Source organism: Gossypium hirsutum, chromosome A11 (genome assembly GCF_007990345.1).
Source record: "Gossypium hirsutum isolate 1008001.06 chromosome A11, Gossypium_hirsutum_v2.1, whole genome shotgun sequence".
Taxonomy (NCBI): Eukaryota; Viridiplantae; Streptophyta; class Magnoliopsida; order Malvales; family Malvaceae; genus Gossypium; species Gossypium hirsutum.
Genome location: NC_053434.1, coordinates 1,601,873 through 1,622,643, shown reverse-complemented (window position 1 = coordinate 1,622,643; position 20,771 = coordinate 1,601,873). Strand labels below are relative to the sequence as shown.

At 28.9% G+C, this 20,771-nt stretch overlaps 2 protein-coding genes across 3 annotated transcripts; both read right to left on the bottom strand.

Moving 5' to 3' along the window:
• Positions 1–1,023: 1,023 nt before the first annotated feature.
• Positions 1,024–4,410, bottom strand: LOC107924733 (glucan endo-1,3-beta-glucosidase 11). 2 transcript variants are annotated; one of them, XM_016855310.2, is made up of 4 exons: positions 4,102–4,410; positions 2,885–4,005; positions 2,263–2,442; positions 1,024–1,213 (listed from the first exon to the last, which is right to left on the bottom strand). In XM_016855310.2, the coding sequence occupies exons 1-3, from the start codon at positions 4,151–4,153 to the stop codon at positions 2,371–2,373; spliced, it is 1,245 nt and encodes a 414-aa protein (XP_016710799.1). In that variant the 5' UTR covers positions 4,154–4,410; the 3' UTR covers positions 1,024–1,213; positions 2,263–2,370. The 2 variants fall into 2 exon arrangements, with proteins under 2 accessions (XP_016710799.1, XP_016710800.1); XM_016855311.2 differs by having other exon boundaries at positions 2,263–2,439.
• A 5,535-nt stretch (positions 4,411–9,945) lies between these two features.
• On the bottom strand, positions 9,946–12,770 carry LOC107924319 (uncharacterized). The gene is made up of 6 exons (XM_016854707.2): positions 11,801–12,770; positions 11,517–11,679; positions 11,254–11,430; positions 11,093–11,176; positions 10,828–10,909; positions 9,946–10,713 (listed from the first exon to the last, which is right to left on the bottom strand). Exons 1-6 carry the CDS (start codon positions 12,151–12,153, stop codon positions 10,271–10,273), a joined length of 1,302 nt encoding a protein of 433 aa, XP_016710196.1. The 5' UTR covers positions 12,154–12,770; the 3' UTR covers positions 9,946–10,270.
• Between the last annotated feature and the right edge of the window lie 8,001 nt (positions 12,771–20,771).

Genomic DNA, 20,771 nt, shown 5'->3' with positions numbered 1-20,771 from the left:
AGAATATTTTTCATTTTATTATATTATCATTTATCAAATAATCTAATCATGTCAGGTTTTAATTATAATTAATATACAAAACAAAATTTACAACTTAGATTCAACAATATTTTTTTTTTTAGTATTTAATGTTTAGGTCAAACATAACCTAAATCAATAAAAGACCAACAGTTCTCATTCTATGTATATAAAGAGAAATACAAAAGATACAATAGCATTACAAGAAATTGTTGGGTAAACTACATCGTAAGTCACTTTAAAATAGTGTTGTTTATATTTCAGTCATTCTATTTTTTTATCAATTTAGTCATTCTAATTAAGATAATTATTTAAATTGGTCACTACTATTAAAAACTCATTAATCCATTATTAGATTGTTAACGTGACATTTTTTTTAATTTTTTAACTAAAGTTAAAATCCCCAAATTTATTTACAATATAAGAATCAGCAATCCTGTATCATGACCTATTCCCTGCTCTCCCATCTCTATCGTTCCTTACTCCGCTGACCACCCCACACCATAAAAATTCTCCAACATGGATAATGTAGTCGAAACTAAACCAAAAATTGTTTACCATTACGAGTACACAAGGCCCAAACCAAAGGTTCACTACACCAAATTGGGGCCCGAGACCAACAAACGCAACCTAGAAACAACTTAAAAAGGAGAGTCCTCTTGCTACCAATCAAGCCATTATCATATATTGAGATAACATTATTGAAAAAAATTCGAAAAAAAATCAATTTTACAAAAAACATAAAAATATTTCCACTAAATAATTATAAATTTCTATTTAAAAAGAAAAAAAAAAGGGGATTGAACGGTAAATTATATTTGATTGGATCCTGTCTTCCCTTGATTCCTTTACATGAAAAGGAGTAACCTTTCTCTTTTCTTGGAATTTGATTCTTATAAGCACCTTTTCTATATAAAAATCATTCTTTTACCAACTTTCATACTTAATTTAAATATCCTATTAATATAAATTTAATCAGAAAATATTAGTTGGTTGATGTTGGTGTTAGATAAATGCTAAATAGATATATAAAAATCTCAAACATGGTACATTTTGGTCACTACAACTAGAAGGGGACATAAGAGGAAAAAATTTATAATAATTAAATGTAATAAAAATTAAGAATCATTATCTAAAAGTTGTACACTATAAAGATGCGATTCCTCTCTCTCTCTCAATCAACAAACCTAACATCCTGCCAACAAATCACCAAAAGATAAAGAGGTAAAGATAGAAACATGAATTCCAACTAAAAAGTTCAAAAGCAGCCCCAAATTATGTTCAAAAAATACTTTAGGTGTTTTCGGATGAGCGGTATGTTCATCTCTAATAAAATTAAAAACAGTAGTGACGGCGAGATTAATTACTATAGTTATGAGGTAAAAGATTCCCTCGCACCATAACCACCGCCTATCCAAAGACACCGTTAGTCAAATACCATAAAATATCCATTCTGTGAGTAAATTAATTGGACATCAATTCAATTAAATAAAAAAAATTAACTTGTTATGATAAAAATACCATGAAGGCTTTCGTAATAGAAATTAGATTATATTTTGTCATATCTACTAAAAAAATAGATAAATTAATCCCTATAAATTAGATTATAGAGCAACTAATCCTTTTGTTAAAAATTTCGTTCATTTTTACTTGGGTAAAGCTAGAATTATTGATAAGAGGGGCCAAGGTATTTGTATAAAATATACATGTACAAACCTTACAAAAAGGTATTTTTAAATTTGTGATAATCTTAATCTCTAAATTTTAAGAAAATCAAAATAAGTTAAATGTTTAATTTGTATTAGATATTATAATTATTTATACATAAATATTACAATTATTATACTTTATTTTTACAAAATTAATATTTAGATTATACTTTATATTAATTTATCAAATTAAAAACAACTTTGAAATTTTTTGTGGGGTCAAACATAAAATTTTCAGTTTTTAAAGCACTAATTATACTGTTAAAATAAAAAATTTCAAAATTCAAAGGTTTGACAGAAATTTTACAAAATGAAAGGGGGTCGAGTTCTTTGTCAACCCCTAAATTCACCTTTAATTTCTACTGTGAAAAGTCAATTCATATATGTCAATATGAAGTGACGTAATATATCACTATATTAATTTTTAACAATACGTATGGTTCAAATTTTTTAACAAAAAAGAGTTCAATTTTGTAGGGACGACATAGAGACGGTGTTAGCGTAGATGTAAAGAAAAAAGAAAGAAAGAAATTACCTTTCTCGAAGAACGAAGCTTCCTCATATTCTCTTTAATATCTCCTTCTCCATTTGCCACCTCTTTTTTGTTTCTTAAATTTGATAAAAAAAGAAGACTTGGAATCCGTCACCATAACAACATTTTAGTTAATATCAAAGAAGCAAGCAGCACAGTCCCCACGAACTCGTATCTTCCCTGCTATCAACCAAAAATATTTAAAATAAAAATCTAAAAAAAAATTCAAGAAAAACGTTTAAATGGCAGCCCCGATTTGAAGTTTTGTCATAAATAGTAACAATGAATGTGCAATCTAAATAAATAAAGGTATTCAATAGTTAATATGTGAAAATTTTTATTGGTCTAATTCTGCCGTTAGTCCTTATATTTATTGGACTTATTAAATTTAGTCATTTTTGCTTTAAGTTTAAGAAATTTAGATATTTTATATATTTTTTAGAATTTTTTTTTATAATTTGAGAATTGAAAAAATCATAAACAAAATGTTTGTTTGCCTGTTCTTGTATAACGGATATTTTAAAATTTTGAAAATAAAAGTAAGAGGACTAAATTTTAAATTTTTAAAAATTTACAGGACCAATACAGAAATCAGCCAACATTTTGAAACTTTACCAAAACTTACCGTTGCGGGAGAAATAGACAAATAACCAGTGGAAGAACTCGTCGGAGTAGATGGCGGCGTCGGAATCGGCGACAACGGTTTCCCATTAGTTCCACCTGTGGTCGTATTACTTCCGGCGACATTGCTGGTGCTACTTATACCAAGAGAATAAGCCGGCGTCCCATCGGGCTTAAACAACCCGTAATTCCTCTCCGAAGTCGGACCCGGTTTCATATTCTCATTAAACAAAGCAAAAACATAAATATTAAGATCCGAATTCGGTCTCATCGGAGTCCCCGTTTTTTTCGACATCAATTTGATCAAATTCCCATTGTATTTCTTCGCATTATCCGGCGTAGCTCCGACCTCATCTTCATCTCCCTTTGAAGGCCACCCGGTTTCCGATATATGAACCGGTAGTTTCTTGTACCCGAGCGAAGCCAAAGCATTGTAAACGGCATCGATTTGAGCGTACAACATGTTATCGTAATGCAAATTCGTCGCCGGATCGATAACCCCTTGGTTCGGTTGAAAAAGAACAAAATCCAATTGGACTTGTTTGGGATTTCCTTTATAAGCGAAGAAAGGATACGCATTGATCAAAAATGGTGAACCAGTTTTTTGATGAAAGCTCAACGTTTCGCTTAAACAGTCAACCAGATCTTCACGGAATGCTCCGGACGATGGTGGGTATGAGGTTTCGAGTATGGATAAGGAATGTGCCGTCGTGACGGTCACTTGTTTGTCGAGGCCGAGATTGACCAACGCTGTGTGAACGCTTTGCATCGCCGGCAAGAGGCTGTTGGAAAGAGAAGTGTCGTTGAAAGTGAGGACTTCGTTTCCGACGAAGATGCAGGTGATTTTGGTCGCCGGTAAGTGGGATTGAACGTTTTGTTTCACCCAAGCTTGGGCTTTGGCCGGATCTCGCATCTTGTCTAAGTATTCGTTGCCTAAGCCGACAATGAATTCGACGCCAGTGTTGGCGAAAGCTTTGAGTACTTTGGGATCTGCGTCGTAGAGCTTAACTTTGGTCGCTCCGATGGATTTAACAATCGGAACCACATCTTCCGGTGACGGAAGATTGTCTGCTATTTGTCCATAGTTGATCCCCATTGAATTCGCCATTATCGGAAACAAATAAACTACAGCAAGCAACAACAAAAAAAACGAAAATCAGCAATTTAATGCCATTATACTTCAACCCAGAAATTTAGAACAGAGAGTGAGCTATACAGTACCTGAAATTGAAAGAATAATTGAAGCATAAAATAAGAATCTATGAAACTCCATGAACACAAAGCAGTAAAATGGTGGCCAAATGTGATGAAGAAGATAAACAAAATAAGAGTTCTTTAATGAAAGTTGATAAGAGCAGTGGAGTAGAGCAATGGTGAGGGCATAGCTTCGCAAAGTCTGCGCCGGGATTGGAGAATTGAAATTATGTTTGATTATATAAGACGAGGTTTTGATATTTTGAGTGTTGATCAAGTTTTTTAGCGACAGTGATTAGTCTTATCATTTGTCACTAAAAGTGAAAGATATGATTGATTATTCATTAACAATCCATGATTGTTCCATTAAAAAATCGAATGATTTGATTTAAAAAATAGTAGCATTTAATGGAAGGGAGCTCGATATAAATTAAAAATTTTGGAGGGTTTAAAATTAATTTTTTAAGGGGATTAATAATAGAATTATATTTTTTAACCAAAGAGGTCATTAGTTGTAGAGCTTTAATGTATATATTGAGTTAATTTTCAGGGGAATGATAAATCAGATTTTTCTTAATTATTTTTAATTTTTTTTTTTAAAATTTTTTAAATATAACTAAAAATACTAAAAATTAAGATAAAAATCTATTAAAACTTTACAATTATTTAAATAAGGGAATGACAAATCAGATTTTTCTTAATTATTTCATGGTATATCAAAAAAAATTATTAGAACTCTACAATTAAATGTTCTCGAAATAGTGATTTCATTACAGTATCCTTTTCTCGAATAATATTTTATCCAACAAGTGTTAGGTGCAATAATTAGACATGTTACATTCTTAAAAGAAGATGCATGTTCGAATCTTAAAAATGACATTTTTAAGACGGATAATTTTAAACTCTAAATATAAATTGCAAGACATCTAAAGGAACGAGTCCAGCAACTAACCCTTAGTATACTATAGGTAAATTAAGAGATAAATGTTGGTTAAAAATTTTAAAACTATTCCATACTCGAAACAAGAATCGAGCTCCCGATTACAGATTAAGGTAAAAAATATATTTGCCATTTCACCTGAATCCTGTTTTTAATTAAATAAAATTTTAAGTGAGGTTTTAATTAAGAAATAAACCTCGTAATGTTTTATTTTTAATGATTGTGTCGTTTTGTTTTTGTGGGGGTAAAGGTTACTTCACCGACAATCTTCACATGGGTCAGCTCAGCTTTCACTTTATTTTTTTTATTATTTTATTATTTTAGGGTTGTTATTAACAATTTTATTATTTGATACAGTGCACTTGGCTTTATGTGTAATACATAACAATACGACAAATAAACGGCATTCGATACGTGGCATCGCATCCCATACAAAGCAATACTGCAAAAGAGAGAGGAAGTCGCTTTCGGTGGCCCCACTTTACTTAATCATTCCTGATGGGCTGATCTCAGCCGTTGTTTCAATACGTCAAAGTTTATTATTGCGTGTACATGCATGCACACCATTGTTGTCTTTTTTCTTTTACATCTCAAAGTAATTATAAAAACTACTATCGCGGTAATAATTATACTTTTTTTTTTTTTTTTGTAATTGCAAAAGTGTATCACAAAATTTTAAATTTTTATGTGTATTTAAATCTTAATTTATTGTTTCATGTTTCATTATATAAATTGCAATTACATGGCTATATAGTTAAAAAAGGGTAAATTTCAGATAAGGCCACTAAACTATAGTAAGTTTATGTTAAAGTCATGGGGTTGTTAAATTATTTTTTAAAAACATCGGCTAGTGAGCTCCAAGTGACTATTTCACAATCGATATGATGAATCAGTACCCATCAACAAGTAAAAGAACATACCTTAAATCCAAATTGATCTAACGATCAATATCAGAGATTAAAGAAGAAAATGGTTTGAATTTTAGTTTGTAAATTTGTGATATTTAAAGTTGTTTCATAAAAAAATAACTAAAGTGTAGAAGAAAAGGGAACTTACAATTGATGCTAACAAAAAAGGTAATATAGTAGCAATTTTAAGAGCTTGGTTTTGAATAGTTCAATGACAATGTTGTAACTTTTTGAAATTAAGTGACCAAAACATAAATTTATTAATAGTTTAATGATAGATACAATTTACCCATTTAAAGAAAACACGCTTGAAAGTGATTATGGTTAATTACTTTACACAGCACCCTTAATTTTCAGCCCTTCACGCAAGAATTATAATAAATGATTAAGATGATCCAATTGCACTCAATTTAATTAGTTATCATCTTTCATCAATTATATTACATTTATTTTTTATCACTTGATTAAATTTATTCTTAAATCGTACAAAAAAATACATTTTAATAAAGAAAAATATTTGATACGTTACCAATGAAACTTTTAAACATCACAAATGTAATTTGGTGATTAATGAGTATCATATAAGGGGTATAATAAATTATTAAAAATATATATATTTAAAAAAACGTATGAAAATTTTTTGAAACCCTTTTGATAACAACAATAATCTTATTATTATTTGAAAAAATAAATAAATGCATTCATTTGTCGGTAAATAAAATACCATAATCTTCAATCTCAATGTATTAAACAATAAAGGAGAAGAAGCAAATAAAAAAATATTATAAAGTCTTTGATGATTTGCTTAGTAATATTAAATTCCGATTCTAATATAAAGAATAATTTGCTTCGGGCCACTCTTTATTCCAGTGGGATGGGTTTTTAGTATCGATTATGTTCCTGTTTATTGAAAAACGTAACTAAGGTTTGAGAGGAGAAAAGGAAGGTTGAAACATATTTTAATTAGATTTAAAGTAAAAGTCTAATGAAATTTGTGTTCACTTATGACAAACTAGACTACGTGATGATCGAATAAAAAATATATATATATAAAAATTGGTTTTATAAGTAAATTGGCCTTTTATCTACCCCTCAATTTTCATGTTTGTCCTTATATTTTTGTAGATGTGTGCATAAACTATCAAATTTGAAGTAGATTGCCTAAAAAAACAATGCTAACCAATAAAACAAGACATATGACATAATCTTTTTGGGTCTTGTACACTTTTTAGCCAAAACGAGACAAAAATTGATAATTTAAATACAACATTTGACTAAAAAAAGCTAGAAGGACTAATTTGAAAATCAAGGTATACTTTTCTGATAAATTTACTAATAGACCTATATATGTAACTAAAACCAACATAAACATTGAACTCTTCGGACTTTAAATCTCCCAACTTAACCATTCAACTATTTTAAGACGAGGGTAGTTTAAGCTATTTAAGTAAAAAATAAAATAAAATTATTGGAAGATATAAATATGCTTATAATAACTTTATAATTGATCCATGTTCGATTAACTCATAATATAAACTCTATTAAATTATTAAATATAATATTAGATATATACAAGAGCAAAGAGAGAGAGAGAAAAAAAGATTTAAAAAAGCCAAAATGAATAACGAATTTTAGGAAAGAGTTAAAAGATAAATTTACCATTATATTAGTATATAATTATTCAAGGAAATTAAAAATAAATTTACTATTTTGAGGTCCAAAATGGTTACTTGCCTTGCATTCTCTCCTGGATATATAGAGATTTTTAGATATAAATTTGAGTTTTTTTTTTCAAAACATATGAGTAATTAAATTTGTTTCAATCTATCCAATCAAAATTGAATCAGACTCGGAATATATTTGAGTAATTTGATCTAAATTATTATTTAACGAATAAAATATTTAAAATTAAATAATATAAATAAATTTTAAAAGGATAGTAAATAAAGTTTTTAACCTACCAAAAAAAAGTTAAAAATGTAAGGGGGCATTCTTTAAAGCCACTTCTTGACATCTAAAAAATTAGAGTTCAACATTATTAATGTATTCCCTTTCCCAATTTGTAATTTGATTTTTATAATAATAATAATAAACCACCGACCAAACTAATGGTCAGTTTTGTGTTTATTATATATATGGAGAAAACTTGTAGCTGTAAGAAGAGAATTCGAGAAAATGATTGAAGTAGGAATAAAGAGAATCTGTCAAAGAGTACCAAACAATTAAAGAAGCCTTAGAGGTTGGAATCGAAAAGTATTTAAAATTTTCAGTAAACTATTAAAATAGTTATTTTTGTTTATCATATATTATTTTTTAGTTATTTATATTTAAAATGTTACGTTCTAGTTACTTACATTAATATGCTGTAATATTTTAGTCACTGAGCCGTTAACGATGTAACGGTAAACTGACATGACACATTTAATAATTATTTCAAACAAAAATTTTAGATTAAATTATACAATTAGTCCTAATATTTTTTTTATTTTGTATAATTTAAAAATTTTTTTAACTTCTTTTTTTTATTCTCTTTTGCTTTTCCCTTTGTTTTCCTATCTTCTCCATATCTTTTAACATAATTTTTTTATGTTTTTCCTTTGTTAAAATTAGTCCTTGCACTTTTATTTTTTTAAATAATTTAATTTCTTTATTTCTTTTTTTTTCTTCCCTTTTAGTTTTAATAAATGGTAAACATAGAAGCAAAAGAGATGGGGAAGGAAGGAAAATAGAAGGAGAAGCAAAAAAGAATAAAAAAAAGAAAGAAAAAAGTTAAAAAAACATAATTAAATTACTCAAAATGAAAAAAATATGAAAATTAATTATATAATATAATCTAAAACTTTTGTTTGAAATAATAATTTAACGTGCTACGTCAGTTTACAGTTACATTATTAACAACAATTAATAGCTCGATGATTAAAATATTATGTTATATTAATATAAGTAACTAAAACATAATATTTTAAATATGAGTAAAATATAAACTGTTTGGTAGTTTACGTTAAAGATTATTAAGTAGAAGAAAGCAATTATCCTAGTATATTGAAGTCTTTATGAACCTCAACCCATCAAATCTCGGCGCGAATTTATTCTTTTCCGACGCCGCACAGTTCCTCATGGCGCCATTTTTTGGTCGCTAAATAATCAATTCAGTCTCAAGAACAAATAACAACAAAAATAATAATATATGTATTTCAAATCCATAGCGACATTTTTCAACAAATTCAAGTCATAATTAATCATACTGCAAAAAGAAAAATCAACAGTAAAATCGAAAAAAAGGGGTAGAGAAATGGTAGGATAACTTAAAAACGAATTAAAGACTCAAGCAGCAAATAAAGAGAGGGAAATTGTAAAGGTAAAGCAAATCTAAATTCAATTTCGAAATCAATCACTGGATATTGCGACAACAGAAAATACAATAAGGAAGTATAAAGTTTTGAAAGGGGAGATTTAAAGGAAAACCTGATCGGAGGAGGTTGAAGAGAAAGAAACATTGTGGAATTCGGGGGAAGAAGATAATAAGAAAGCCACCGTGAAAGCAGCGAGCGCAGTCGCTAGAAGCGGTCCAGATCCCTTCTTGTTCCCGATTCCTTTCTGTTTCCACAATTCAAATCAGGGAACTGAGTGTGGATACTTTCGAAGCTCCGATGAAAAACAAGGACGACCTGCTTTCCCCAAATTGATTTTTTCTTCCCTTGTGTCTGGACCTTTTTTATATTTTCTGGATCTACCTCTTAATTAACGAGATTTTAATTTTCGTTTATCCAGTAGGAGAATGCAAGATCAAATAATTCTAAATTATAATAGAATTAAAATTTATTGTATAGATAATATTTGATATTTTTTTAATTGCAATTAAATTTCAAACAAAAAAATTTCAATTTATAAGACCATAAAAATTTTAAAAATATTAAATTTATACAGTAAATGATAATTATATTTCAATTTAACCTTATTAGCTCAGGACTAAATTAAATAATAGCTTCCTTTTAAGATGTATGAACAGGCATGCAGAGCTCATTATCAAGCAGCAATTCACCTTTGTATTCCATGCTTTTTCCAGAAAATATTTATGAGGACGACAATCAAGCAAGAAAAATAAATAAATTTAAGATGGATTAGCAATTGAACAGAGGCTTTTATAATCCAACTATCTGATCTTTATTTCCCCGGTTCCAAACTTCGCAGCCCGGAAGTTTAAAAAGAGTTTACGATCTTCGATCCTTTAAAAAAAGCAGGCAAGCAAAAAGATTTTGGCCCTTGGTGGTAACATCTCTCACTTTCATTTGCAGCAGCAATTAGCTCTGCTGGCACACTCGGAATCACGACAGAAAATATACCCGGGTTACAATCTCTTTCCGATGTTTGCAAACCTTCGAGCTACTCCGAATATAACAGCTTTGGTCAAGAGGCCTCGATCAAAACTACAAGCAAGGGCGATAGCCCCACCGACAACTAAAAGTTTGGGAATGTTTTTCCCCGACGGTTTCTCAGATGAATTATGTGTTTCGAGCTCTGATGAATCATTACTTTTGCTTTCAAAGGATCTCAGATAGTCTGCACTTATTTTACTGTTTATCTGAGCCATGAAAGCGCAATGGGATAGCGTATTTCCGGATGTTCTTTCCTTTTGATATGCACGTAGGCCGGGGTCGATCTTCTTGACGGTTCCCCACATGCCTTGCCGGACGCCAACCTTTGCAATTTTCCATGGTATACCCATATCTTCGTGATGGAAAAGTAACACCTCGCATGCAGTTAGCTGACCGTCTCCTCTCCTTGATTCAACTGTTTGAAACGAATAACAAACAGATTACGGGCCAAGCATTTATATTATGGCATATGTATTCGGTACTTAAATGGACAGAGCAGGCAGGGAAAAAATGATGTCGAGTCCAATACCTGCACGGATTAACCAACTGGAATAGTATAAATCGACACGCCTGGGTTTGTTTTTCCTCGGTACAGAAGCATATGGTACTCCCTGAAATGTGAAGTAAACATGCTATGAGTACAGAGTTGGTTAACATGATGATGCCTACTACTAAGTGATAAACATCTTGAGATATCAAATTCGTAAAAGAATGTCGATTCAGTCAAGTAGTTATCGGATTACTGCAACTCAAAAGCCTACGAAACAGTCTAACATACCAAAGCTGAAAATTACCTTAGTAACACAATAATATGCACGCCCGGACTCCCAAATCCGACGACCGAACATGTATTCTCTATCACTGCAGAAGAAAGGAAACTGCAAAACACAAGACATATTAGAACATAATACTCCGATACAACGAAAATGAACCGAAAAAGAAAAGTTCTACAAACCTTGCGAACCCAATGAACCACCATGGTCCCAGTGGTGGGACATTCCTCCATAGTTGCAGCACTAACAAGCATGTTATCCCACTTGGGTCGAAACTCATCGTCCCAAAAGAAATCCCTCACCATCTCGGGAGTGGTGTCTTCGAAAACGGTTCGGCTACGATATTCCGTAGGACCAGCCTGATTGAACAGCCAAGACATAAACATAATTCAATAATCAACCAAATGAAATTATAAGAGGACATAAATTGAATATATATATATACCTCAAGATCTCTTTGCCAAGCTTGATAAAACATAGTCGGAGTAGAACAATCCATCATATGAATCCAAGCAGGTCCTCCATCTTTTTCTTCAACTAAATTAACAAAATGCTCTAAATCCTCATTTGTCACAAAACTAGTTTTCCCCTTTGGAATCTGTGATGAACTGTACCCAAATTACAAGAAAATATTAGGGATTAGCAAAATCAAAGATAAACCCAATTTTCATTGTACTTCAAACCCCAATCTAACATTAAAAGGAGAAATCAAATGATGAAATTGCGAACCTGCAATTAGAATCAACGGTGGGTGGCAAAGAAAAAGGATCGCTTTGAGCTTCATCATCTGTAATCCAAGAGATGCAACTAGGCAATAGAAATTTGATCGAATTCAAGCTTGAAATGAGATTAAAACTTGTAGATGAAGAATCTGAAGATGCAGGTGTTGAATCTTTAGAGACAGAGCAATCAATCATCATTTCTCTGCCTATATTTGCCCACTTTGGCTTCCAAGCCCATCCGACTAAAACACCAACAATTACAGCAATCCATAAAGGAGCTATGAAAATCATTAGCTCCTTCAAAACATCCCCAATTGTGGGTTTCCTTAAAATCTCCAAAAAAACCGACACCAAAACCATCCTTTAGAACAACCCCCCTTTGATGAAATCCAAAGAGTTAGCTTCAAACACAGCGATTCCTCAAGGGTTTGTTTTTCTATAATAATAATAAAAAACTCTAAACCCAGACAAAAAAAACAAACACCCAAACTTTTTTAATCTGGAAAGGGGATTAAAAGAAGAAAAAAGAGAAGGAGCTGGGGTAAATAAAAAGAGAAGAAGAAACGATCTCGAATAAACAGAAAAGGTAAGCAAAGACGATAAGTGCTGAATAGATTATGGATAAGGATTCCCAGAATATCAGAAGAAAAAAAAAGATTTTTTTCTTAAAAACCTTATTAAAACTTTTTATCTATTTTTCTACCATTATTAATAATTTTTCTAGCAGAAAAAGGGTTTCTAAAATTTAGATAAAGTTTGGAATAAATGCCAAATGTTGGATCTTAAATGGGTAAAAATGGATAAAAAGTTGATTAAAAATAGGCTTTTATTTCGTTATTTTAATCGAAAATGGCTTCTGGTTGGTAAAATGGGTACGTTGGGAAGAGTATTTAGTTGCCGCCTGGTGCTGATGCTCTGTTGGTGAAGACGCTGGCACATGCTCTGCTTTCTTTGTCTATATCTAAACTGAGAGGCATTTCTCGTATTTATATAGCGACGAAATTTATTTTTCATTTTCGTCGCCGCGTTTCCTCGTTTTTCACGTTTACTGACTTTTTTTTAACTTTTTTAATTTTGAATTTTTTTTAAAGAGGTCCATACTCGTTTTTTACTTTACTTTTTCAACATTATAATACTTCATTTGTATTATTATAAGGCTTATTGATAAATTAACCCTCAATATATATATTTTTCTCAATTTGATCCTTATTTTCTTTGAGTTAAATTTGACCTAAAACTTTTAAAAAGAATTAATTTATTTTTTTAAACTTAAATACTTACTAAAACTTTAAACTTTTAAATATGACAATTTACATGGCAGTCTATATACACTTCATAGTGACATGACACCATTTATTATATATGCCACATTCACAATAATTTAAATTTTATAAAATATTCAAAAATTCAAGATTAATATATAGTCATAAAAAAAAAGGCATGATGTACATGTAACTAGAAAAAACATGTCACATCTACACTTTTTTTTGGTTAAATTGGTCGTGTTGACGTTTTGAAATAATAAAAAAAAGTATTTACTTAATACAATGTAATTTAAAAAATGACATTATAATAAATATGAATTTAACAAGAAAATTACAATACTAATTGTTGGCCCTGAATTTTGAAGCCTTATAAATACATAGACTAAATTTTTAAAAATTAAATTTGTGAAAATATACATTATTGAAAACATTTGTTTAAGTCTCAATCATAAAAAAATAGCATATTGTAAAATATATTCAAAAAAATATTTAAATGGGATATTTGGTAGAAAGTTATAAATTAAATTATTATAATTTTATTTTAACTGTGGTAGAACTGAATTAACTTTCATCAATCTGTCAATAATGGTGAGCAATTAATGGGAATTTGTTGTGGGTTTCGCCTTTGAAATTTAAATATTTATTTTAAAAATTATTTATTTATAAATAAATAATATTATAATTTTCTTGTTCAAATTAAAGATTTGACAATGACTTTGGACGAGGCTATTAGGATATTTTAAAATTAATGGCAACATGACATTGTTTGACCACATAAAATCTTAAACATAAATATTAATTCAAATACAAAAAAAAAAACATTTCGAATCATTTGGTTATTTGTGATATTTAATTCGATTTTTTATTTGATTTTAAAATATTTATTAATTATATTTTTTTCAAAATCCGATTTAATAGGGACTCTTATCAATTTCAATACCATGTTGGTGTTATTTTTCGTTGATTATAAAAATATAAACACGACAAAAAATTATCAAATATGTGATAAAACATAAATATGATGCGTATATGAAATACATGATGTTGTATTTTTTATATTATAATGTTTTTAATTAAATAGAAATATATTTTTAAAAAAAGAAAAGCAAATTAATGCTTGAACTACTCGGAAGGTCACAAAATAATGTTTAACTTGGTCAGTATGACTTTATTTTTGGTCAATTAATTTAGTGTTGAAAGCTAAATGAAAGTTTCAACTTTCAACAAAACTGACTTCAAACTTTCTAATAAATTAATTAGGTTAAAGTATTTGAGAGGTGTTTGTATTATAAAGATTAATTTAAATTAGTCCTTCTATTAATAATTTAATCAATTTAGTCTATATATTATTAAAAATAATCAAATCAATCAAAGTTGTAATAAAGTTAGCATTTACTAAGTTACTCCAGGCTAAAAGGAAAGAAATTAGAAGGGCTGAGAACGGTGGTTCCCATTGCTCATCTCAACAATCTCAAAAGGCCTAGTTCGTCGCTACCACCAAAGTTTGAGACGGCTACCAAAAAAGTAAATAATGAAAATGTTGTGGAAGAGAAGGTATTGGATCATTAGATGGCAAGCCGGGAAGGTCTCCTTTAAGGAGATGCTAATGAAGGATAGCAATGTTAGTAATTGGGAGGATGTTAGTTTAAATGATATTGAGATATCTCTCCTTGAGGGTGACGTTTATGTGTCCATGGAAGACCCTTACCTTAAAATGGGTACATAAGATGATAAACTAAAGCATGAAGCAAACGATCATTGCAAGGTTGCTTGCTCGATCCATTGGGTACAAGGCTCTAGTCAACAGGATAAAAATCATGTGGGAGTTAGTGGGTGACTTTTTTTTACCTTGATAATGATTATTTTTTAGTTAAGTTTGCATGTTTGGAGGATTATGAATGGTTGTTGTCAAGAAGGCCATGGATGATATATGGCCACTACTTGGTTGTTCAACCATCGAGCCATGATTTCACCATCAGGGAAAGTTTGTCATCGAATATTGTGGCATGGATTCGATTTTTAGGGTTGCTCTGTTGGTACTATACGAAATAACTAACGAGGGTTATCACAACAGTTGTGAGTAGTCATAAAGGTTGATTACAATAATACGATTGGAAATAGGGGCTGATTTGCTAGGGTAGTCGTGGTTGTTGGTTTGAAAAAGCCATTAGTACCTTATGTTAGCATTGATGGTTTGCTACAACAAATTGAATGTGTAAGGCTACCAACGATTTGTTATGGTTGTGAGTGTTTTGGCCATGCCTAAGGAAGATGTTCCACTGCCAAAACAAGTAAGCAAGCCGTGGTTCATAATGATCAAAAGCAAAAGGAGTCGAGTGTAAAAGATGGTAGTAACTTGCAATTGGTGCACAAGCCTGTTGGATCTGCTGCCTTAAGTGTAGTATATTCATTTGCATACTTGTATTTTTTGAACATATTAGTTTAATAAAATTATCTATTAATTGCATTAATACATTTTGTATGTTGTCCTTGATGGTTTTTGCACCCAAAACAAAATGGAAGAAAATATTAGCTCACTGGTTATCTAATGTTTAACTAATACAAAGACGTATTACGTGGCTGGATTATAATACAAAAAATACAACTTGTATTAGTAAATGAACCTAAATATGTCATTAGTCTAATAAAAAATGAGCAAACTGATTGAAAGACTAATATGACGTCTATCAAGTCCAATTGGGGAGATGCTTTGTCTTGATGATCAGAGTGGATGACTCCTAAAATATAGTGATATAGATGTGACAAATTGGATTAACAGTACATTAGACAAAACTCAAGTAGAATAGATCTTAAATCCTTTTATGAATTTATTCACTTGTGATGTTCATAATGCGTCACACCTTAGTCCTGAGTGGATGATGGACTATGTATACATGACTCGTATACTTTGATACAAGTAAAAGCTTGAGTTTAAATAGATTGGGAATCAAAAGCTGGTGTATTGAGTATACGACTTTTGTAGTATGTAGCATCATTCACAATTATGAAATTTATAGCCTAAAGAATGGGTAAATCATATCCTCTCATCGACATTACATAATAAATTGAAAGTAAACATGGTCACGAGTCATTTGTCTTTGTGATGAATGGCTTAATTTTATAGTAATTGACTTTTCACAAAGGAAAATATAATGGTTATCATGAGATAAAATAGGAACATATTGAGAAAACAAATTTATTCTAATAAATATAATGATACCCTACGAGGGCAACACACCTATGACAAGATCATTGCACAAGCACTGATCGAGTAAAGAATAAGGATAAAGGGACTCATATTTTGGATTTTAATTCTAATTTATTTAAAAATTATGTATTTAAACGAGAGATAAATATACAATTTTTTTATAAAATATTTCGTATGTTTAAAAAATTATATTTTATATAATAAAAATGACCAAATAATAAATTAATGATAAGAAACCCGAAAGTTGCGTTATTATTAGGAGACAAGACCTTGGTCTGAAAATAATAAATATTGTATTTAGATTTATTTTAAAAAATGAAATTACAAATTAATATAATAATAAAATAAAATTTCATTTTCTAAATTCATAATTTAGTGTTCACTTGTTAATTTTTTCTTGGTTTGATCTTTATTATTATTTGACTACAATCGATTGAATTAGGTATTTTAATAAGACTGTCTAGCTTTTGAGTGACAAGTCAGCGTTCCTTATGCAAAACTTGTTCACACTTTAAGCAAACAATCTCGAAAATAATAATTAAATAAAGATCTCCAAAAACACTAATTTAGCCTAGGTATTTGTGTTAATTCCAATTTCCAGACGTTCAAAACTATGTAATATATAAGGTTAATGTTGTAATTTTTGAAAATTTAGAATTTAATCTCTTTTATTTTTTTTAATTTTTTATATTTTAAAATTTAAATTCAACCCTTAATATTATAAAATTATTAAATTCTAACAAATTTAATAATACTAACAATTAGTCCTGGATTGAAAATAAGAATTTAAGAAATAACTTCTAAAATTTTGAAGATTCTTTTAAACATATTTTAATGTATATATATATGTACCGACCACCATGCAGCTAACTAATTAGCATAATAGCATTGCTTGGCAAATGCCAATTCACCAAATGCATTTGCATGTGATTTATGCTTTTATGTTAGGCATTGGTTTGGCCTAGAACGTGGGAATCTTCTCTTTGATTTCACCATCCATTATATTATTATATGTATTAAATATAAATGTAAAAAAAAAATTGATAAGAAAATATGAGAAATAGATTATTTTTATTACTAGCGATGTTAAAAGTAAATAGATGATCGCTTCTTTTCGAGCGACAATTAGTGTTTGATTTTTTGAGTAGGTTATATCCTATTAATAAATCCAATTTAATTGATAGAATCCAATGTTATGCAAATAGAGAATCATGCTCCATGGCATCTATGAGAACCATGGGTAAGCTGCCGGTCACAAGTGATAATCACTTTGAGGTAATCTACGGCATTGGAAGATAGCCTCAACAATGTTTGCTCCTTTTGTGTTTGCCAATCCTCTTATTTTCATCTGTTTTCATTAACATCGATTTCTACCCTTTGTTTAGGCTTAAGTATTATAGACCTAGTTTGTATTACTAAAAGTATCGTGAAGACTTTTGTATCGGCAATCATGTTACATTTTGTTCATTTATTTAAAAAATAAATTAATTAATTTTTTTTTATGTTAAAACTCAATCATTCTAAATAAACATAAAGTACGTATGACAGATCATATATAACTACTTGATTATTCTATTACTCACGTTAATTTTTATTTTCTTAAATAAATATGATGTTAGCCCATTTTACTTATGGGACTTTTGATCACACTATTCCTTTTGTAACATAATGTGACGTTGGGTATGAACAGCCGCAAAGCCTCAATTTAGAAGTTTGACCCACCAATGTTATTTTTATTTTCCCCGCAAATAATTTTTTGTTTTCCTTTTTAGACTGTGGAAGTACAATTTTAGCTTTAGGACGGAGAAAAAGGTTGTCCGAGCGTGACTAAATAAAATTGGAAACGTGAAAATAATGGTATTATTAAAAGATGATGGCCCATTGGGTTTAAAATTTCGATGGGAAAAGTTAGTTGAATTTTTAGTGGAGATGGTATTGTGTCGCTATTTCTTCAAATTCAAAATAATATAATGCTAAACTTAATTTTGAATGGCTATTATATTACCATTTAACTTTAACTTTCTTTTATTATTTTGGTTTTGTTTTTAATGGTACTAATTTCGGAGTACACGTGAGCTGCTACATAATTTATTATATCAATATTGTTAAAATTTTAACAATTTAATCAATTTTTCATTAAAAATTAAATTTATTGAATTTTAAATTTGGAGGATCAAAATGATAAAAAAATAAATATTAACGATTAAATTTGTCATTGAACAATTTTCTTTTAAAAAAATGTTTTGAGTAAAAGTATTAATCGGTTTTGAAAATGAATAAATCTTAAAACTATACATAAACTTTGGTCTTAATGGTAGCGTTAGGGGGCTAGCAAGGGACTCTATCTTCTTAAAATAGAAATTTTTTTATTTAGGCTATTTATAATGGTAAAATTATACTTTAGTTCCCAAAAATGATAAAAATATAATTTAATCACTTAAAAATTATAAAGATATAGGCTATTAAAATGATAAAATTATATTTTTACTATCATAAAAATATAAAATTTAATTTTACCCCTAAATTTTTTTCTCTAACATCAACATTGTTTAGTCTAACGTGTAATGTTATAATTAAATAAATTATATTTAGATTTTAGTTGGACTAATTTTATTGCAAACAATATATTTTAAAGAAAATCAAAATTTCTTTTCAAACATTTCTACAAATATAATTATATTTATAAATTTATTAATATTTATTTATAAATCTTTTATATTTTTTAAATTTAATTATAATATATCATGTTAAATATTATTATTTCACATATAAAACGTTATTTAAGAAAAAAAATCAGATTTCATCTACATAAAAGTCTAACATCATTTGAATTTAACAACATCGGCCACAAAAATCACACTTCACTTTCACGTGAGCAAGACACGAGCTGCACGTTTAATGGGTTTTTCAGACTTAATACCTGTGCACTTTTACAAATCAATATTTAGGACATGGCTTTTTTTCCGGCCCAAGTTTTTTTAAATAAATATATAAGAATAATTATTGAGTCTAATTATAATTAGAACGGTCATTGTAATATAGAATTAGATTGATAATCGAAATACACTCAAATAATTATAATCAAAATTAATTACAATACATGATTAGAATGATAATTAAAATGTAGTTAAAATTGTATCAAAATAAATTTATAAATATCACACAAATGATGTAAAATAATAAATCTATTGATGATAGAAATCAACAAGGGCAGAAGGACGGTAAGAGGGCAGAAAGCCGTCGTATTATGATAGAGAAATGATAAAGAATAAAGAGTAAGTTTTCACGAAAAATGCATAATTAGAGAAGTGAAAAGATTTATATGCATGAGGTGAAGGGGATGCCATGTGTTGAAATCTCACTGTATTGTCTCACTGTAGAGACGCTGATGTGATAATATAGGGCAGTTTTGTAATTAATGGATGTGAGGTTCTATGTGCTCTTGACGAGCGTGGTTTGCGTCGAAAGTTCGCTCAAAGATAACAACCAGTCAAAAATTTACTTAACATAAAGTTTACTCAATAATGATATGTATAACTGTTTACAAAAATAATATAATAAAATCTAAAAATAACTGAAAAATAAAAAAATCGTCACCATGTTGTTACAGTATTATTTATTTTCTACTAAAAAATCAAAATATTATTAATTGAAAATTTCACTAAATTAATGTAATGAATTAATTCAACATTAACAAAATAAAAATAAAAATAAAATATAAAAAATTGTATATTACTATGGATATGTAAGTAATTTATTTTTAAAAAAATCCTTCGTATATATATTTTTTAAGCTTCACATGCATTTTTTAATATATTTTTTAAATATTTATATCTTGATATAAATTATTAATTTATTATATTTTAATTACTCTTTCATTGTAAGTTTATATTATTAATTATATCTTTTTTTCATATTAATATGTGTTATTGTTGGCATAAAAATTGTATACCTTTTAAGGGTTTATATAAAATTAATTGATTAGATAAACTTAATTTTCAAATAATATGTAAAAGTTAATAATATCTAAAATGTGCATTTTAATATATACTTAATTTAAAAATGTAATACTCCTCGTCCAACTCAATCATCATATTCGAGTTTCAATATGTTACATTCGTAGTCAGAGAAACTACAATCAATTCAATGTAAAATAATCATTCGCACATGTAATTTAACGTCAAACACATTCATTTGTGAATAAACAATCAAAATCGAGTATTAATCGAGCTTACAAAAGTTTTTTTATAAATCCAAACTCGAAATATGACCAAATTGTAAAGTTTTAAAAATTCAAGATCAACGTCGTGACATCATCAAATAGTTTGTCACGTCACAATGTCAAGCCTCTTGACGTTGCGATGTCACAAGTTGTCAGCCGACGTTGTGACAAGGAAAAATAATCATTCAGATGAAAACCCCGTTTTTAGTAAAAATGAATAATTTGATACCTCTTTCAAAATTTGAATTAAACCATCCAACATAATCACTTAAAAACATACCCA